At 40.4% G+C, this 22,061-nt stretch overlaps 1 protein-coding gene across 2 annotated transcripts in view; it reads right to left on the minus strand.

Annotated features, from left to right (window-relative positions):
- The window catches only part of bbox1 (butyrobetaine (gamma), 2-oxoglutarate dioxygenase (gamma-butyrobetaine hydroxylase) 1), a 185,237-nt gene that overhangs the window by 73,305 nt on the left and 89,871 nt on the right, over positions 1–22,061 (minus strand). For both annotated transcript variants that reach the window (XM_063061767.1, XM_063061766.1), the window contains exon 4: positions 19,001–19,199. In XM_063061767.1, the coding sequence (XP_062917837.1) occupies positions 19,001–19,199 (199 nt within the window). The remainder of the gene's footprint in view (positions 1–19,000; positions 19,200–22,061) is intronic.

Consider the following 22,061-nt stretch of genomic DNA (forward strand, 5'->3'; position numbering starts at 1 on the left):
TGCAGTAAAGCTCACAAGTCCCTTTTCACCACTGATTTTTTAATTTTCTCCTCAATTAGAAAATAGACTGCGCCCCTTTCCTTCAACCAAGGTGCATCACCATACACTTCCCGTCACTGTATTCCATCTACCACTTCTTTGCCCATTCTTCTAATCTGTCTAAGTCCTTCTCGGGCTCCATGCTTCCTCAACACTACTTGCTCCGCCACCTATCTTTGTATCATCCTCAAGCTTTGCGACAAAGCCACCAATGCCGTCATCCAAGTCAGTGACAAATAGAATACAAATATGCGGTCCCAATACAGACCCCTGTGGAACACCACTAGTCACCATCAGCCAGTCAGAAAAGGCTCCCTTTATTCCCACTCTTTGCCTCCTGCCAATCAGCCACTGGTTTATCCATGCTAAAATCTTGCCTGTACTACTATGGGCTCATAGCTTGTTAAGCAGCCTCATGTTTGGCATCTTTCCAAAGGCCTTCTGAAAATCCAAGTACACAACATCAACTGATTCTCCTTTGTCTATCCTGCTTATTATTTCTTCAAAGAATTCCAACAGATTTGTCAGGCAAGATTTTCCTTTTAGGAACCTATGCTGACTATAGCCTATTTTATCATGTGCCTCCAAATACCCTGAAACCACATCTTTAACAATCAATTCTAACATCTTCCCAATCACTGACGTCACACTAACTAGCCTATAATTTCCTTTCTTCTGCCTCTCATGCTTCACGAACAGTGGAGTGACATTTGCAATTATCCAGAATGCAGACCAAAGTCCAGCAGCTACGGAGGAATTGCAGTGCAGACAGACAATAGGTGCAGAGACATGAGAGGCAGATTGTGAGTCGAAAGTCCATCTTATCATACAAGAGGTCCATTCACTGGTCTTACGTTAGCTAGAGAGTTGGTATCTAACGTGTTACTATTGAATCTTTCCATACACATTTCACAACCCTTGCAAAAATTCCAAAGCTCTTTGCAACCCAGTTGATTACGACAAGTGTGTTTTTTATTGACACCCTGGAATTCAGAAGAATGAGGGGTGACCTCATTGAAACCTATCGAATGGTGAAAGCCCTGATAGGATATGGAGAGGATGTTTCCTCTGGTGAGAGAATCTAGGCCAGAGGACACAGCCTCAGAGCAGAGGGGCGTCCTTTTAGAACGGAGATGAGGTGGAATTTCTTCAGCCAGAGAGTGGTTAATCTGTGGAATTCTTTGCCATGGGCAGCTGTGGAGGCCAAGTCTTTGTGTATATTTAAGGTAGAATTTAATTGATTCTTAATTGTTCAGGGCATGACAGGATACAGGGAGAAGGCAGGAGACTGGGGCCGAGAGGAAAATTGGATCAGCCATGATGAAATGGCAGAGCAGACTCGTTGGACCAAATGGCCTAATTCTGTTCCTATATCTTATGATTGTATGACTAAAGTATGAATTCTAAAGAATGGAGTGCTCTTAGCCTTCTGGTTATTTTGTCATAAAATTGTGAATCACTGAACAGATCTGCTGATTCTCAGATCATCAGCTGTTTGCATTTAGAGCATGTTGTTTCTTTCAATATGGACCTGAGTGTTATTTTCCAGCAGATGCCTGCCTTGCAGGACTTCTCCCGGTGTGACTGACACGCTTTGAATAAGTTTGAAAGGCTGAGGGTTTGCCCCTGACTCTTCACCTATTACACTGTAACTAAAAGTAGAATTCAAAAACCTCTCAGAACTATTAAAAAATTAATATTTAATGAATTCTAGAGAAAATTAAAACATTAAGAAACACACACATGCACACACACAAAAGCAATACATTTAACTGAACAAAATGCAATCAACTACACATTAAGGATGCAACTGTGTCATGCCAGATCTCTAATGATATTGATTTAGATAGTTGCTAGCAATACTTGGGAATACTTATTAAATTTGCAGCAGACGGGCCCTTTCATGTCTTGTTGATGATATAACTACCCTAATTCAGTGAATGCTGGCTAAATGTACATAGAACTCTGTACACAATGGGCAGAGTTCAAAATAATAATGCTGTCTTAAGCAAATTACAAGACTGAGTGATCATGCCACTGGCTTTTTGTGTAGATGTTTTGCAATGATACACAATTTAATATATAGCTGGTATAAATAGGGACCCCTTTAATCCAGTCAAGGAGCATCTTGGTAATGTTCTTGAAGCTTCACGGTTTGACCACAATTCTCCAATGATGGAGAAAATCAATTTTTACCATGTAGCAGTTTTCTTTATCCAATCTAGTGTTCTTTACATGATCATTTATCCTTCAAAGCATTAGGTATTCTCTCCCTGAACTATCAAATGAAAAAGCAGTACTTAAGTACTGAGCAAATACAGATTTTTCAGAACACTTCTGTTGTTAAGATATTCAGAGATGGGATTCTGTGGGCATGATCGAGACATTGGGATGGTATGTTGCCTCCCTGCGGCCAGGATCAGGGTCCATGGCATTCTCAAGGGCAAGGGTGAGCAGCCAGAAGCCTCTGTGCATATTGGCACCAGTGACATAGGTGGACAAGGTGAGGAGGCGCTGAGAGAGACTTTAGGGAGCTAGGTAGAAAATCAGGACCACCAAGGTAGTAATCTCTGGATTGCTGCCTGCGCCGTGCACCTGTGAGTATAAGAATAGGATGATTGGGCAGCTGAGTTCATGGCTGAGGAAGTTGTGCAGGGCGTGGAGTTTCAGATTTGTGGAACATTGGAATCAGTTCTGTACACCCTGTACAAAAAGGACGGGTAACACTTGAACCTGAGGGGAGTGGTCCAATATCCTTGCAGGCAGGTTTGCTAGAGTTCTTCGGGAGGCTTTAAACTAATTTTGCAAGGGGATGTGAACTGGAGTGATAGTGCTGAGGATGAGGGAGTTGGTTTACAAACAAAGGCAATGTGTAGTGAGACTCCTAGCAAGGAGAGGCTGATGATAGGGCAAAATTACAACCAACAGGATGAGTTGAAATGTAAAAAGCAAGCAAAATCGAAAAGGGTGAATACAGGCTTGGAGGTGTTATATTTGAATGCGTGTAGTATACAGAATAAGACAGGTGAGCTAGTAGCACAGTTACAGATTTGCATACGTGATGTTGTAGGCGCACTGAATCATGGCTTAAAGAAGATTATAGCTGAGAGCTTAATGTCCAAGGACACACATTGTACCAAAAGGACAAGCAGGTAGGCAGAGGAAGTTGTGTTGCTCTGCTAGCAAAAAATGAAATCAAATCATTAGGGAGAGGGGACATAGGGTTGGAAGATGTATAGTCATTGTGGATAGAGCTAAGGAACTGCAAAGGTAGAACAACCCTGATGGGAGTTGTATACCAGACCCCCAAACAGTAGTAAGGATGTGGTCTACAAATTACAATGGGAGATAGAAAACGCATGCCAAAAGGGCAATGTTACAATAATAATGCAGGACTTCAATGTGCAGGAAGATTGGGAAAATCAGATTGGTGCTGACTTCTGGGAAGGGGTGTTTCTAGACTGCCTACAAGATGGCTTCATAGAGCAGCTTGTGATTGAGCCCTCTAGGGGATCAGCTGTTCTGGATTGGATGTTGTGCAATGAATCGGAATTGATTAGAGAGCTTAAGATAAAACAAACCTTCGGCCTGAAATTTGAGAAGCAGAAGCTAAAGTCAGATGTATCAGTATTACCGTATCACAGAGGCATGAGAGAGGAGCTGGCCAAAGCTGACTGAAAAAGGACACTTTTGTTGGCAGATGACGGCAGAGCAGCAATGGCTGGAGTTTCTGGAATCAATTCAGAAGGCACAGGATATATATATCCCAAAGAGGAAGAATATTCTAAAGGCAAGATGTCACAATCATGGCTAACAAGAGAAGTCAAAGCCAACGTAAAAGCCAAAGAGAGGACATATAATAGAGCACAAATTAGTGAGAAGTTAGAGGATTGGGAAGCTTTTAAAAGCCAACAGAATGCAACTAGAAAGTCATTAAGAAGGAAAAAATGGAATACAAAAGTAATCTAGAGAATAATATTAAAGAGGATACTGGAAGTTTCTTCAGATACATAAAGTGTAAAAGAAAGGTCAGAGTGGATATTGGGCTGCTGGAAAACAATGCTGGAGAGGTAGTAATGGGTACAAGGAAATGGAGAATGAACTGAATATGTACTTTGCATCCATCTTCACTGTGGAAGGCACTAGCAGTATGGTGGAAGTTCCAGAGTGTCAGGGGTCAGAGAGAAGGTTCTTGGGAACTTGAAAGGTCTGAAGGTAGGTAAGATGGTGGACACCCCAGGGTTCTGAAAGAGGAGTGGCTGAAGAGAATGTGGAGGCATTAGTATTGATCTTTTGAGAATCACTGGATTCTGGAATAAGTAAAAACATATTTTTAAATATATATTTAAAAAAGGCAGCTAATGGAAACATAACAAACATAATTAAAAGTTTTGATCAATAATTAAAAACAAAACTTTCCTTTGACCTCAGTCTGCAGAACTAGAATATTGAAGTCATTGAGGTCTTGGATGCAGGTCCCACCCATTGCGGTTTCAGAGTGGAAATTTCCCAACAGCATTGTTGACAGGATTCCAGCAAGTTTTCTTTCCATTGCCATGAAATCCAGCAAAGAAATGCAATGACAGGAGAGACACCATCTGTCATTCAGTTAGTCCTGTGCTTGAAAGCATATGTAAGACTTTGTACAAATGTCTGAATGCTGCTGGCTTTCAAAGCTCAAAGTAAATTTATTATCAAAGTACATATATGTCACCATATACAGTGCTGAGATTCATTTTCTTGTGGGCATACTCAATAAATCCATTATAGAATGACAACCATAATGGAATCAATGAAAGACCAACCAACTTCGGTGTTCGACCAGTGTGGAAAAAAAACAACAAACTCTGCAGATACAGTTTTAATATGGTTTTAAATATAGCTTTAAATATGGCTTTGACAGTAATTGTTGACAAAACAGCAATGCATACCTTGAAACTGTCCCAGCCCGAAACGTCAAATGTACCTCTTCCTACAGATGCTGCCTGGCCTGCTGCGTTCCACTAGCACTTTTTGTGTGCGATGCATACCTTAAAGCAGTGACTTCATTTTAAGAAGGCAACATCTATCATTAAGATATTCAGGCCATGGGATTTTCTCACAGCTACAATCGGGCAGGAGATAAAGAAGCCTGAACTCCCACAGCATTAGTTTCAAGAACAACTTCGTGAACCAACCTGAATAACTTAGTCACTGTTTTAGTACAGCAGTACTAAGACCACTTTGATCACTCAGCACTACAGCAGATCTCGTTTCTTTCTGTTCCAGTTCTGTTCTTTCTTGTACAGGTTGTGTATAGTTTATGTTTAATTTACACATTTTATTCCCGTGAATGCATTCTATCTGATTCTATGTGCACGTGGTGCTGTTCTATTTCATTGTGCGTATGCTTACGACAATAAGCTCAGCTTTCTAAAGTATTTCATTATGTGCAGGAACATTTCAAGGAGGAAGTGGAATTTAAATGCTAATGTTTATCTTTTCCTTTAATTTACTGTTCGTGTTCAGTACTTGCCTTAATAATTTAGTAATCCTTCCTTCAAGTTCATAAACATCACAAGTATATTGCTTCCTTCACGGCAATATTTCTAATTCCTAGCTTCAACAAGTTGACCTTCAAAATTAAAAAAAAATTACACAATAACTGCAAATGTGATTCCATGTCTTGCCTTTGTGAGCTATGGCCCATCACTGCCAATAGAACTCTGCCCTGGGAAGAGCCTCTAGACATGATTTGCACAGTATTCATCTGTAAAACAGATATTGTAATATTGTTTTATATTGCAGGTGATATCCCTTTGGAAAGACACAAAGCAACAATTTCCTTCTAGGGTTCTGTAAAAATCATCTTGAAATTCTTTGAGAGATGATGAAGTGTGAAATGAAATCATTTTTAATAATTATTCCCTCTGGATTTCTATAGTGGACATGGATTGTGTTAACCATATCATCTGTTCTCTACGTAAATATGTGCTAATGTTGGAATAGCTATTAACCTACTACAGAATTTTTTCTAATATTTGGTCAAAAAGGGTGGTTATGATTTATTGTTAAACTCTTTTGAACCATGTTGAAGGTTAACCACTGTAGCTAAAGACTATGTAGGAAGTCCAATAAAGTTGAAAATGGTTAAGTTACACCCATTTACAAACGTACTGTCATGTTGCATTTTGAGACCCAAACTTTCTCTTTGCTTCATATCCAAAATGTAGAACAGTTAATAGTCTGGTCAGGGAAAAAGCCATTCACATCATCACCCGGAATTTACAGATGTTAAAAACTGATGAATCAGTGTAAAATATTAAGTGGAACACACACATAAAATACAGGAGTGACTCAGCAGATCAGGCAGCATCTATGGAGAGGAATAAAGAGTCGGCATTTCAAGCCGAGCCCCTTCTTCAGGACTAGAATGAAAGGGGGAGAAAACCAGAATAAGGTGGGGGAAGGGGAAGGAGTACAAGCTAGAGGTGATAGGTGAGGCCAGGCAGGTGGGGGAGAGGGGCTGAAGTAAGAAGCTGGGAGGTAATAGGTGAAAAAGGCAAAGGGTTGAAGAAGGAGGAAGGTGATAGGAGAGGTGAGTGGAAAATGGGAGAAAGGGAAGGAGAATGGGCACCTGAGGGAGGTGATAGGCAAGTATGGAGAAGAAAAGAAGCAAGAGGGGAGGCAGAATGGAAGAGGGAAAGGGAGAAGGGAGAAATCGATGGTAAAATATTAAGGAATTTCAAACAAATTCCATCCAATTCAACTGTGTTTCTGTGCTATTATTAACAACTAGCTTGTCCTGAATGGAAAACCAGCAACTGTCCACCCTCGATCAAATTGACTGCCATGCAAGTTTCTGCTACCCAATTCCGTACATGGAAAATTAGCTTAATTTTAAAGAGGCTCTTGAAATTTAGCTGATTTTAAACACAAGAGCTAAAATAGCTGTTTTCTAAATACCTAAACGTAATATTTTTTAAAATGTAAATTTATTGAGAAATTGAGATGCAGGTTGGGGTGGGGAAACCCCATGTCAAGAGCTTCTACTCTCTGGTTTGAAATTTAGAGGTAAGTTTTCCAGATTCAGTTGTGAATCTTTGGAATTTTCCACTTCTGAATGTTGTGTAGGCTAAAAACATTTAAACCCAGGATTTGAATGATGTCAACGTCCCCTTTTTGTGGAATAGACAATTTCACAAGTGCAGTTGAGGTCAAGTTCCCATCAGCTGTGATCTTATTGACTGGCACAGCAGGTTCAGGGAACTGTAGAGCCTTCATCTTATCTTCTAATGCAAAGCAAGATCAACTACCTCTCAATAAAAGCTCTGTGGCAATCTTGGTCAGCTGTATGGCAGTCATTGCAGAATCCTAGAGCAACAGATTTCAAAATCAAGCTACTGAAAAATGCACCAAGATTTCCGCTTGCTGACTTTTAACTTTTTATGTTTTGTTTTAAATGCAGTGTCAAACATCATCTTCCCTGGTCCAATAGGCAAATGTCTGGGAGACCAGGACAAATGATTTTAAAGGTCCCCCAAGTCTGGAGTTCCCAACCTTTCTTATGCCATGACTCCTCCCATTAACCAAAGGGTCCATGGACCCCAGCTCAGGAATTCTTGCTCAAAGTGTATACTAGAATGCTGATAGAGTTTTTGCTTCATATTGTTCGCCATTCTAAACCATCAGCCATAAGCTTTGGCAATACAGAGCCCTGTAAACTTCTCATTACAGCATCATAAGCTTGAGCAAGACCCCAGTAAATTATCAATAGTATCTAAAAAATGATGTGGCCCACGTAACAGATAACTCAATAACTCACAAAAGTCGAATTCAGTGGCATTTTATCACCTCTGAGCTATCTTAAACCTTTGTCTACGGAGTATAATGTAGGACTGCTAATTTCTTCACTTCTGACAGGGTGATTATATCTTCAGCTCCTTCTCAAGTAGGAGTTGCTTCCTGCAGTTCTAGAAAAAATTTGAAATTCTCTCACTATTACTCTCTATCATCTCAACACTTCTTTCCTTGATAGCTTGGGGCCCTTGTAACGTCTGGAATAATGTTTTCTTTTAAATAACGCCTTTCCAGTCAATATTTATATGATTTCATATTTAAGTGAAATATTTTTCTCTGAGGAATGAGCATCTCTTTCCTTTTCCAGAGAATATTTGAGCCTTTGAAAATCTTTAAGGCAAATTAGAAATACAGTCGACTATGGTTAATTGGGACACATTGGGACCAGTACATTTTGGCCCAATTAAGCGACTGCCCCAATTAGCTCAAGTTTTATGGAAATAATTAAAAAGGTATAAAAAAGGCAGGCTACCATTTAACTGAGTAATAAATGATGTATTTAAATGAAATACGGAACAAGTTAGAACACCACTAATGCTTTTACAGAACTATAAGTTCATAACAGATTAAGCTGCCAAGCACTGGGTAGCAAGGGAGGGGTAGCATCTCTGGTGAAGGGCTTGTTCCATCTATTCTGGGACAGTTCACTCACCTTTGACCTTCACTGGACAGTCAACTCTCACCTGTGGCTCCAAGTAGCTGCTTGCATGTGAGTGACAGCAACCACACCCCAGTAAATTGTTTCAACAAGCGGGCTAAACCAGGTGAGGGTAGAAGATGGGCCTCATAACCCAGTGAAATAGGGACATACCTGTCCTACCATGTGATGTCAGCTCCAGTGGATTGGACAGATTAAATCAAATGTGAAATCCAATGGTCAAGGAGGCAGTTCTGCAACACCTTGTGGAGAGCGACGGGCATGATAAGGCATAGAAGAAGTCATGGTTATTCACTATAACCAAGGAAGACCCCAGCTTGCGATGTCTATTCATATCACTAGACCCGAACTTCAGGGGTCAAGAGAGTGGTACTGTCCCAGTGCAACAGATTTTCCACTTTAAAAACTCACCCACACAGGTTTCACTGTCATCATCAGATACGATGGATAACCAGCATGCTGCTGTGTTCTTTTGATTGAACATAGATAAAATTTATCAGGCACCTAGTGCAGATAATGGACTGCTTTCAATGATTGCGTCCTCCAAATCTTCATTTTTATTAGAACATTCAACACGATTGTCAATACCTTTTAATTCATCATAGTTCCTAACTTTCTGAAGTACAGAAATTGTTTCCTTTACACCCCCAAGCCATTTCTGGCAGTTCTAAGTCTGAATGCTTGAAACCACAATACGCAAAACAATTCTGCTCATTTTTCACCAACTACAAGTGACAAAAATCACTGCTTTTTGAAGACAAATTGATACAACTGACCCTATTTAAAAACTGTTCGCTCTAAGCACAGTGTAGCGTCTAACGGCCATACAAGTTCACGTGACCAACGCTAGTTAGAAACAGTTTTCTGTCCCAATTAAGCGACATGGTGTCCCAAGTAAAACAAAAGGGAATCTGGGATATTTTCTTGATTCGTTTTTCTTCTTTAGGAATTATCCCAAATAAGTGGCTGCCCCAATTAATCGACAGACCTATTATCCGTAATCTACTGTATTCCCTATTAGCAAAGGAGAGAGAGATAACTGCAGATAGATAGGAACATAGATCAGACGTCAGACCATTCATGATAATATCAAATGGTGACGAATGTTCAGAGAGTCAAGTAGCCTTTTCCTGATCCTAATTTGTATATTCCTATTTTCTCTACAACTTCTTTTGGCACCACAACCAACTCAGCAAACACAGATCTAAGCTTCAGCATACTATAATTCAAATTGACTACATGGTACTACTTGCTGCATCATATCCCTCACTATTACAGCTCAAGAATTACTGGAAAATTCAGTGTTTCTTTCTGCATCAAACAGCCCTGCTGATCCGTCAAACAAATGCCATCCTGAAATATTGCAATCCATCACTTCCTCTGCTGTCAAACAGGGTGATTTATTAGAAGAGGGCAATGGCTACTTTGATTAAATTGCATTTTACCCATTAAGTGTAGGAGAATGAGGGGAGATTTGATGGAGGTGTACAAAATTATGAAGAGTATAGATAGGGAAAATGCAAGCAGGCTTTCTCCACTGAGGTTGGGTGAGACTAGAACTAGAGGTTATGGGTTAAGGGTGAAAGGTGAAATATTTAAAGGGAACATGGGGGGGGGGAATCTCTTCTTCATTTGGAGGATGGTGAAAGTGTGGAACGAGCCTCCAGTGGAAGTGGTTGATGTGGGTTCAGTCTCAACATTTAAGAGACATTTGGATGGGAGGGTATGGACAGCTGCAGTCTAAGTGCAGGTCAATGGGACTAGGCAGATTAATAGTTTGGCATGGACTAGATGGGCCAAAGGGCTTGTTTCTGTGCTGTAGTGTTCTATGATTCCAAGATTTGAAGAAAAGATCATTTTGTTCTTGTTTCAGTCTAGAATGGACATCCAGGTCACTCTAGCAAAGTGCCTGAAGCAAACTGGCAAAGGTACTTCCAGCACCTTTTGGTTTTAGTTCAGATTTAATAAGTTAATAAGGAGAATTTACTTTTCCTTTTTATGTATAATGCCTCAAGATCCTCATAGACATAGGAAAAAATCAGTCAAAAATTATACTAAAGCCAAAGAAAGAGCCAAACGTTGATCAAGATGAGGAGAGAGGTCTAAGAGGATTAGGGAAGAAGCAGTTCATGAACTGTGGATGGAATAAGTGGGGTGGGGGGGGGGGGTTCAAAAGAGCGCAGCATTTGGTGAATTCACAGTTCTTAGAAGGCTGGACAGGAAATAGCCAGAGTCAAGGCCTTGGCCCGAAGAGAAATAAAAATTTATGCACTGGTAGACAAGGAAACAATGCAAGTCAGCAAAAGCAGATCTGATGGTTAAAGGGAAAGTGGCAAGAATTAGTATGTGAACAGTAAATCTGCAGGTAGAGCTATGTTTGTGGAAAGTAGATGAGGACACTGTATAGACAAACAGGTCTTTAGACACCAAAAGCTTGGATGTGGGTCTGCAACAGGGTAGAGATTTGTGATGCCATGGTGGTAGAAGTGGCTTGTCTTTGTAATCATGATTAAGAGCGTAATGAGTTAAAGACATAAGAAGCTGTTTTTGTCATGCATTTATTTGGTCCTTAGAGCTATGTTAACATTTCTGAACCTTCAGGACTGTGAATTGAGCTAAACTTGTGCTGTTGTTTGTATACACTGATACCCCAGCTGTAACAACATCTTTTTATTTGAGCAGAATGAGATCAGAGCTATTACAGATTATTGACATCTTGTCAAATAAACAGTATTCTAAAGTAAAACTAGAATCCTCTGCAGGATTCAGGCACTGATTACATTGGATAAGGCAATGCTAAGTGTTACAAAGACAAATTACATTTTATTATCTATTTTGCTCAAAATGCCTAGCTGAGAAAATAAAGATCAGCAATTAACCACCTTCCATAATAGCTCCAGAACTCTGGAGTTCACAGACTCCTCTTTTGGATGGGCACTTATCTTTTCTCAAGCCTCAAACAGCGATTACTGCGACTGAATTTTGCCTTATTTCAATAAAGTAGCTGATATAACTTTATGTCTCCTAAAGAAGATAAGGCTTGGGAAAATTATGGGCCTGCAGGCTTGCCCCACCATTCAATATCCTGATCTATCTTTAGCCTTATTCATTTTCTTGACTGCTTCCAAAATCACCTGCATTCCTCAGAATCCAAAAATCTATCAATCTCAGTGGTAATATACTCAATGAGTTAACTTTCATAAATCTTTGCAGTAAAGAATTACACAATTTCACAATCCGCTGAATGAAGAAATTGCTCCACATTTTACTCTTAAGTAGTTGATCCCTTATCCTGAAACTAAGTTTTTTAATTCTAGATTCTGCAGCCAAAGGAAACACCTCAGAATCCTGTCTGTCAAACCCCAACAGATTATTAAACATTTCATTGAGATTACACCCTATCCTCGTTATATGCGGAGGATGCATTCCTCGAAGTCGACGCATAATGTGAATAATTATTTAAATGAAGAAAATATGGATGCATTCTGGAGGGCTTCCTAAATATGCTTTATCTGTAATTTATTCACATTTTCATATCAATACGACACAAAAGCAGTATCACAAGACAACATTCGTATAATATTTCATCAATTTAAGGTAATATTCAACGTAATAAATCATAGAAAGTTAACATACTAGAGTGTACAGTACTCACCAACAGTGGCAGGTGTGTTCGCTCCGGGAGATGAGTGGTTGTGCAGTGGTGTCAGGCAGCTTTACATGGATGAGGTGGATGGTTGTGTGTCGTCAGGATCATTAAGGACAGCAAGGGGTGAAAGACGACTCACAGAACTCTCAGAACTGCCGGCAGCAGGAGATGACACCAGTTTGAAGAAAGTGGTGAGGGCTGTTTGCTTGGCAGCATTTTGTCTTTCAGCATAAATTTGCTTGTAAGGAAGAAGGCTTGACTGCAGGGAATGACTGAAATGCTGACTCTGTTCTAAACTTGGGTCCATGTCTATCACCATTTGTGCCAAGTGTTCCACAGCCTTAAAAAATTCTGCCAGTTGTTTCACCGTAAAATCCTTCACCTGCAACTCAACACTTTCTTCTTCATCGTTATCACCTTCAGTCTGAGTTAAACGCAGAAGGTCATCTACACTTAATCCTTCATCGAAAGAATCCAGTTCTACTACGTCAGCAGTCTCGAGATCTGAGAATTCTTCCCCACTAATTTTACAGCCCAGGGCCACACAATCCTGGACAGCTGCAGTGAAGGCAGGAAACCCCTCGAGGGTGTGCACACACTCCACCCAAATTGATTTCCACGCTCCATTGAGAGGCTTCTTACACAAACCCTTAAGAGCACAGGGGCTTTAGTGAATGGTAAACTAAGAGAGGCTTCATCTTACAGTCTCCTTCGGCATTGGAACACATAAGCAAAGTCCATCTATCCTTTGCTGCCTTGAAACCTGACGCAGATTTTTCATCTTTACTTATGCAATTGTGTTTCGGCTTACGCTTCCAAAAAAGCCCGGTCTCATCTGCATTAAACACCTGCTTTGGTATGATGCCTAACTCAGCTATCATAGCCCGTAACTGCACAGGGTAGCGTCCCAGAGCTGTGTTACCTTCACTTGACGCCGCCCTGTTTATAATTTCCAACTTTTTTCAAGCATTAAAGCGGTTCTCTGCCGCTTGGCTGATGGCCCAGGACTTGACATCGGAAGTTTAGGAGGCAGAGTTAAATATTTCAAGCACAAAATCACTGCACCGTAGGTAAAAACAACACAAGTTTAAGAGCGCAAGATTGCACATTCATACATTGCCAAAACCAATGCGAGACTGGCAGGAGTGAGATTGTGAGGCGTGCGCACGTGACTTGTATTGGTGGAAAAGCAGCGCTTCTTGTCCCAACAGTGAAACTGTGAGGTGTGCGCACGTGACTTGTATTGGCGGGAAAGCAGTGCTCCTCGCATAACTGTGAGTTTTGGACGCATATAAGGAGAAGTTGGTAGAAATAGGTTCCTCGCATAACTGTGAATCCGCATTGTCTGAAGACGCATATAATGAGGATAGGGTGTACTTTTCATTCCCACACTTTTTTTTTCTCATTTCAATTCCATTTTCATGTGGCCAATAGAACTAAATCACTCAACTGTTATGTTCATAGAAAAGTACTTTGAAACATTAGCACATTCAGAAGTTTTCATCACCAATTAATAACTGAGCAAGCTATGCACAAAGGAGCCAGTAAAGACTGGTGCTGAATGCAAATAGTTTGGAACAAAAGCGCTTGCTCTTTAAAAGGTGTAAGTCTGCGAGAGAGCGCAAGAGGGGAAGAGAGAGGGGCGAGGGGCAGAGTGGGAAGAGGGGGGAACGGGGAGAGAGAGGGGGAGAGGGAGAATGAATGAGATGATCTTAAATCAACTGTACATACTCCTAATATTGCTTGTTTCAATTAATTCTGTAAAATGGCTCCATCAATCACTAATATCTCTGTCATTGCTGCTCTACCCAACGATTGTCAATGCTATTGTAAGCAAATTAGTTATTTACTATCCCATACAGTCATCACTTGGTAGAAAAGTTTTATAATGCTTTGCCTTAAAGGGCAACTTTCTCCATTATTCTTTCTAAATCATTTCAGAGGATGAGAACGACTCCATATTCGATTTCTCTTACAACCCAACCATCCAGACTTTGTCCTATTCTCTCTCTGTCCAACTCTCGTCCTCTTTTTTTAAATGTACTATTCTATAAATCCCTTTGTTTCAAAATCAAGACCAGCGGATCACATGTATACTTTCGGATATCTGTACGGAGTAAATAAGGCCATAAGATACTGGAGCAAAATTAGGCCACACAGCCCAATTAAATCTGCTCCATCATTCAGTCATGACTGTTCTGTTTCTAACCCTCTTCACTCGCATTCTCCCCATAACTCTTAATCCCCCGACTAATCAATAGAGGGCTATCGCATAACTTTTCCTCCACATAACAAATTCAACATATTCACAATACTCTGAAGAAATTCTTCATCTCAGTTTTAAAGGCCTTTATTCTGGGGCTGTGCCCTTGGAACCTAATGGCAGGACCCCAAGGATCATTGATGGTAAGAGGGATTCTATGGTGCAAGTTCATAGCTCCCTGAAAGTGGCAACGTGTAGACAGCAGGATAAAAATGAATTATGTCATACACTGAGTATAAAAGTCAACAAGTCATGCTGCAATCATGTATAACTTCAGTTTGACCACATTTGAAGTATTATGTGCAATCCTGTCACTGCATTACAGGGAAGGTGTAGAGACTTTTGAGAAAGTGCAGATGTTGTTCATCAGGACGTTGTTGGATTAGAGGCTATTAGCTATAAAGGGAGAGTGGACAAACTTGGATTGTTTCCTTTGAAGTACCGGAGGCTGAGAGGTGACCTGATAGAAGTGTATACAATTATGAGAGCCACAGATAGGTTAGATAATCAGTCTTTCTCCCAGGATGGAAATGTCAAATACTGGAGGGCTAGAACTGGAAACAGGAAGAACAGCAGAATGGAAGAAATTGAATCGCATAGATGAACCCACAGATGAGGTGAACTCTAAAAGTGGGAAAATTTTTAAGAAAGTGCTAAAATTATGGTACATAATTAGTAAAGTGGTGAAACAGAATAGAAAACTGTGCAGCACAGGAAGAGGCCTTTCAGCCCATAATGTGCGCATCACTTAAAAGTCACTATCAAACCTGCTTCTATCACTTCCTCTGGCAGTGTCTTCCAGGCATCCTCCACATTTTGTAAAAAAAAACACTTACCTCACACATCTCCTCTAAACTTCCCCTTCATGGTTTAAGTGCATTCCCTCTCATACTTGGCATTTCTTTCCTTGGTAACAGATATTTACTGTCTACAGTATCAAAGACTCTTATGATAGCGTATTTGTTAAATAGGGGGCCATGCACAATTCTGATTTGATGGAGACAGATGTGAGAAGCACGGAGGGAACATCTGGAGAAATTTCTGAAATGCCCTGTTTGCTGCCACTGCTACTGTGCGATCAAGAATCTCCGGAGGGTAGGCCCCAAATCCTGGGCTTTGCCTGTTGCTGGCGGCCGGGGCTGGGCTTGAAACGCTCGGCAGAGATGGTGCTTGGTGCTCGGTGTCGGAGGGCTGGTCAGAGGCTCGAAGTTTCGGACGACTCAGAGTCGGACTGTGGTCGGGTGCTTCCAGGATGCTGCATCGGCAAGTTTGCAGCGCTGGAAGCATGGCAGGAAGAGTTTTCTTCCTTCTCCCATCTGTGTGAGAGCATGGGACTTTCGAGAGACTTTGAACTTTTTTTACCGTGCCCATGGCCTGTTCTTCATCAAGTTACGGTATTGCTTGCACTGTTGTAACTATACGTTATAATTCTGTGGGTTTTTGTCAGTTTTTCAGTCTTGGTCTGTCTTGTGTTTCTGTGATATCACACCGGAGGAACATTGTATCATTTCTTAATGCATGCATTACTAAATGACAATAAAAGAGAACTGCGTGTCCTCATAATCTAATCTAATCTAATCATCTAAATTTTATAAACTTCTAGCAGCCACCGACATTTCAGAGAAAATAACACAACCTTTCCTTATAGTTCATACTCTCCAATCCAGGTAGCATTTTACTAAACTTTTTCTGCACCCTTTAAAAAGCCTGCATATTCTTCTTGTAATGAGGTGACCACAAATGCACACAATACTCCCCAAGTGTGGCCTAACCAAAGCTTTGTATATTTGCAACATGACTTCCTACCACATACTTAAAGCCCCAACCAATGAAGACCAGCATACCATACACCTTCATTACCCCCCTCTCTACTTACAAAGTTCCAAATAAATTTATGATCAAAGTACATATATGTCACCATCTACAACCCTGAGATTTGTTCTCTTGTAGGCATCCACAATAAATCCAGAAGCATAACAGAATCAATGAATGATCGCGCCTAACTTGGCAGGCTCTGAAGGTGCTAAGGACTTGGACTCCACCGCACCCCCCCACACCCCCCCCACTACCAAGATCCCTCTGTACATCAGTGCTCGTAAGGATCCACCATTAACTGTGTACTTTCCTGTTACATTTGACCTCCCTTTGATATGAATCTGATTTACATTTGATTAATCTTGAAATGCTACTCTCTGCATATTTCAACTGAAAAGATGATCCCAATACATCCTCTGAAAACTTCATCTTTACCTTATTCTCATTTATGCATTGGTCACTTTAATTACCTCCGGCTGTTCACTGTGGAAAACATACTTTTCTTTCCACGTTCTGATTAGTTTGCTTGCCCAAATGGCTGCTCACTGTGGATCTTAACTTGCCCGAAGATGCCTTGTGTAGGTTCAATAAGTCCTGCTAATCTGTTTATGTTTGTTAACTAACTGATTTCAATCTAAAATCTGTGTTCTTTGTTCAAAATCTATCTATAGATTTGTTATACTTCACCTCTACAATACCCTCCAATTAATCCATCATGATTTGCATACATCTACCCATCTAATTTGTGGAAGTCTGTTCTCATCTGGGCACTTTGCATGCTTTAAATAGCTGTCTTTTTCACAAAGCCTTTGAGCGCACTCCCAAATTACTTCCATGGAATCCATATTTGTTTTCTTAATGCATTTTTAAAAAATTTCAGTACTGGGCAAAAGTCCTCAGCACCATAGATTTTTGATATAAATTTTGTTTTAGGTGTTTATTTTTTTCTTCTACATTAGTATGTCAGTAGAAAAGAGCTAATTTTAGATTTCCAAACATTCACTTACCAAAAAAAATTAAATGCTACAGAGAAATGTTTGTATTTCATTGAAGAAAGTAACATATTAAAAGTATATAGTCCAGTGCATGATTAAACAAAGATAACAAACAGGATGCCAATGATCAATGACATAAAGAGTTGAATGGACTAAACTGGACAACCGAAACAGAAATGGGTGTAGAAGCAACGGGGTGAACAACAACCAAACTAAAAGGTGAGGGGGTAGCAGCTGCAACAGTTTAACCTTCAAATCATCAGTTCTTACACCATGGCAAAAATGAGCACAGCAACAAGACAAGCTAGCCATCCTGCAACAGCAAGGTCTCTCCCAAGCAGAAACTTTGTGGCAGACAGGAGTTTCAAGACGTGCCATCCAAGCTCTTCTGAAGAACCACAAAGAAAAAGTTGCAAAGTTACGGACCAGAAATGCAGTGGTCGGCCAGGGAAACTGGGTGTGGCAGTTGAGAGGTACTGTAAATCAAACTGATGTCCCTTCTAAATCAGAAGTACAGCACTCTATCAGCTCTGAACTCACAGAAACCACTGGAGCCCAAGTATACCCCTCTATAGACCAGAGAAGTTTTGTCTGAAGTGGTCATCATGGAAGAGTTGCTGCCAAAAAGCCAAGTGGAAACAAAGCCAAGAGACCTACCTATGCACGTAAACATAAGGACTGGGGTGCTGAACAAGTGCTCTGGACTGTCAAGTCAAAATTAGAAATTTTTGACTCAAGCAGGAGGCAGTTTATAGTAGAGCTGGATAGCACTACATGGATGAGTGTCTAACCTACAGTGAAGTATGCAGAAGTTCCCTGCATGTTTCAGGCTGCAATTCTGCAGAAATGGAGTTGGGGAATTGGTCAGAATTAATGAAATCTTCAACGCTGAGAAGTACAAGCAGATTCTCATCCATCATGCAATACCATTAGGGAAATGTCTGATCAGTCCCATCTTCATTCTGCAGCAAGACAGTGACCGCAAACACATAACCAAGGTCATAAAGGACTACCTTCAGTGAAAAGAACAAAGAGTTCTACAACAGATGGTGTGACCTCCACAGAGCCCTGATTTCAACATCATCTAGGCTGTCTGGGATTACCTGGAGAGAAAGAAGCAAGCAAGACAGCCAAAGTCTGCAGAAGAACTGTGGCAAGTTCTCCAAGATGCTTGGAACAACCTAGCAGCCGATTTTCATATAAAACTGCACGACAGAATTGATACAGGTTTAAAAGCAAAGAGTAGTTACATCACATATTGATTTAGTTTTATTAAAGACTGTTTACTGCTCTTGTAGTAAATTTTTGATATTTAGAAACTTCCCATTTCATTATTTTTGAAAGCATCTTTGCTTTAGTTTTTTTCACATGTGCATTAGATTTTTGCAAAGCACTGTACTTTCAGTGATCTTTACTTCAAATAAAATCTTTGCATGAACATAATCTATTCTTGAATCAATTTAATCTCTGTTATACGGTACTGTGCACAAATCGTAGGTACTTTTATGACTGTTTACATATGGAGATAAATACACAATCTAATAACACAGTCCATGGTTTCCAAGTTTAAAACGAATAGATGATTTAGAAAATCTTTTCTGTGAACATGAAAATAGATCAACTGTGTATTGATTGAGGTAAGGTATCTCATGTGGAGGTGTTACAACCATGGTAAATGATCAACAGATAACTGCATTTTGTTGTAGTACATTATCAGCTTTAGAATTATATTTTTCACCTACCCATAAAAGGTCAGTCTTAGGTAGCCAATCCTCTTTCCCAGTCTAGCCACTTGCCCTTCTTCCACAGGAGCGTTCTTCAGTTGCACAAGTCCAATTCTACGCAGATTGCACAGCCATTCATAGGCAACTTCATCGTTGGTCAACACTTCCTCAAAGTTGGCGGTGGGAATCTGGAGCTCTGAACCCCAATGCAGTCGATCTGATTTAAAGCAAATTATAATTCTTATTCAGAGCTGCCTCCAATTCATGATTTACAACAGTTCTATTGAAAGGAGACAGTGGGCATTAAGATAATGTTGGAAAGGTTGCAATAATATCGCACTTTATGAGTATGTTCCAAAGCACTTTGATTACAATGCAATACTTTTTGTGAGATGTACTACTATAAAAGTTACTGTTACCATTATAATCCAACATAACAATCAATTTGCATGCAGCATGGTCAAGAACAATGGGTAAAAAAATGAAAAGTTAATTTTTTCATGTGGTATGTTGATGAAGAAACATCACTGAGGAAACCAGTAAGACTGTCAATTGATCTTGGAAAATGTGTTTTTGGACTTTAAACAAAATGCTTACTTGTGTAAGCTAATGGTTCATCTGTTTAAGATTTATACCAGTTGTAGCACTTCATACTGATATTGAAGTGATCAGAGACAGAAGTTGATAGTTGACGGTTGCTTCTGCCACAAAAAGTCTGAAACTACTAGGGACTGCTGGTACTTTGTGATCTGGATGAGAATTATAGGAAGTATTAAATAGTAAGTTCACAGAGTATTTGAAAATTGACAGTTTTACTATTGCAGACAGTAGTCTTCAGTTACTGAATGATGTTGATGCGTTGGTAGGTCAAGCAGGAAGACTAGATGGAATTTAATTCCAAAAAAACTACAAGCTGATGCAATTTGGAAAAGCCATGAAGGCTAGGAAATGCACATTGAATGGTTGGACTCCAGGACATATGAGAAGAACTAACCATCGGGCTCTTGAACCAAAGGGGATATCCTCACCCACCTTCACTTGCTCATCATTGAAATGTTCCCACAACCAATGGACTCACTTTCAAGGACTCTTCATCTCATGTTCCTGATATTCATTGCTTACATATTTATTGTTATTGTTTCATTCTTTTTGCATTTGTACAGTTTGTTGTCTTTGGCACACTGGTTTCGCCCGAGTTGGGTGGTCTTTCATTGATTCTGATATGGTTATTATTCTATGGTTCCTTAAGGTTGTCATAGACAGGGAATGGTATTGGGAACAATAATCCCACCACCGATTAGATATCCCAATGGCGGGCGTCTCAAACAGCCTCTGACAACAAAGTCCAGCTCCTGAGCTTCACGCATGGATTAGATACTAAGCCCGACGAAACCGTTTCTACTGGCAGGAGAAGGGGCTAAGGCGGGTTACTGGTGCCTTAAAACCAGTCACTTCAGACAGATGGGGCTCATCAGCAGTAGTTGGCAGCTCACCTAGGAGAAGGAAAACTCTGATCTCAAACCTCCACTGCCTTGCGGCTATACCCATTCATGGGGAAGGCTTCAGGAGTAAAACCCCCTGGGAAAAATCCAGAGCTGGAGTCCCTAAGGCAGTCTTACATTGAGTTCAATGCTGATCGGCAACTGCTGTGACTCTGCTGGTGCCAAACTGTATTGGCCTCTGCTATTCCTTTGGGTTTATCAGATTCATGGAGGGAGGGAGCTTGCTACATGGACAACAGCTTGATAGCCCTATTGTTCTACCCAGACTTGCATATCTAGACAGCTAGGACGCAACATCCATGAGTCTGACCGATGGGGGCCTCAGACTCAGACAATTATTCCTTTATTGAGTATGCCCGCAAGAAAATTAATCTCAGGGTTGTAGATGATGACATATATGTAGTTTGATAGTAAACTTACTTTGAACTTTTGAACAAGGAACAAGATAGTGCAGGTAGATAAGGTGGTTCAGGCAGCACAGGAAATACTTGCCTTTATTCACTCGATAAGGAATACAAGAGCAGAGGATTATGTGGTACAACTATGTAAAATATTGGGTTTGGCACAGCTAGAGTATTTTATTAATTCTGGTCACCACACTATAACAAGAACGTCATTGCACTGAAACATGGTGCAGAGGTGATTCACCAGGAGTTTCCTTTGATTGGAGTGTTTGGCAATGAGCAGAAAATGGATTTGTTTTCCTTGGAGTACAGAAAACTGAGGAGGATATCTGACTAAAGTTAAAATTATGAGAGGCACAGATGGGGTAGAGAATAAGAAGCTAGCTCTCTAAATTAACCTTCCTCCTTAGCATAAGAGTATGTTATCAGAGAGTTCGATTTAAGTTAAGGAGTTGGAGATTTTGAAGGCAGTTGAGGAAGAAGACTCCCTTCCTCCCCCCCCCACACACAAACACACCATGGAAATGGTTGAAAACTGGAAAATCTTCCCTGAAAAATACACACAAAATGCTGGAGGAACCCTTCTCAGTCCTGATGAAGGGTGTCGACCCAAAACATTAACTGTTTACTCTTTTCCATAGATGCTGCCTGCCCTGCTGAGTTCCTGCAGTATTTTGTATGTGCTGCTTGGATTTCCAGCATCTGCAGATTTTCTCCTGTTTGTCAGAACCTTCCCTGAGAAGTTGGAGGAGGTGGATACTTGCACAATATTTGAGCTTCTTCCCCCTTCCTTTCCAGCCCTGAAGAGTCTCAGACCACACCATTAAACGTTTACTCCTCTCCATGGATGTTGCCTGACCTGCTGAGTTCCTCCACCATTTTGTGTGTTGATTTGAGCCTTTAAATGAGGACTTGGAATCAGCAAGGAATGGATGGCTGCCGACCGAGTGTGAGAAACTGAGGGTAATTTAGATAAGTACTTGATAGTTGGCAAAGACATGGTAAGTTGGAAAGCCAGCTTCAGTGCTGTGTGACTCTGTGATTAACTTCAATCATGTGCCAAAATGCTGAATGGAATGGAATTTGAAGTTTTCAGATTCAGAAGTTAAATTGCAAGTAAATGATTAAACTATTCCAAAATAAAGAAAAAGTATTCCACATATTGCCACTGTA

Source organism: Mobula hypostoma, chromosome 11, assembly GCF_963921235.1.
Source record: "Mobula hypostoma chromosome 11, sMobHyp1.1, whole genome shotgun sequence".
Lineage (NCBI taxonomy): Eukaryota > Metazoa > Chordata > Chondrichthyes > Myliobatiformes > Myliobatidae > Mobula > Mobula hypostoma.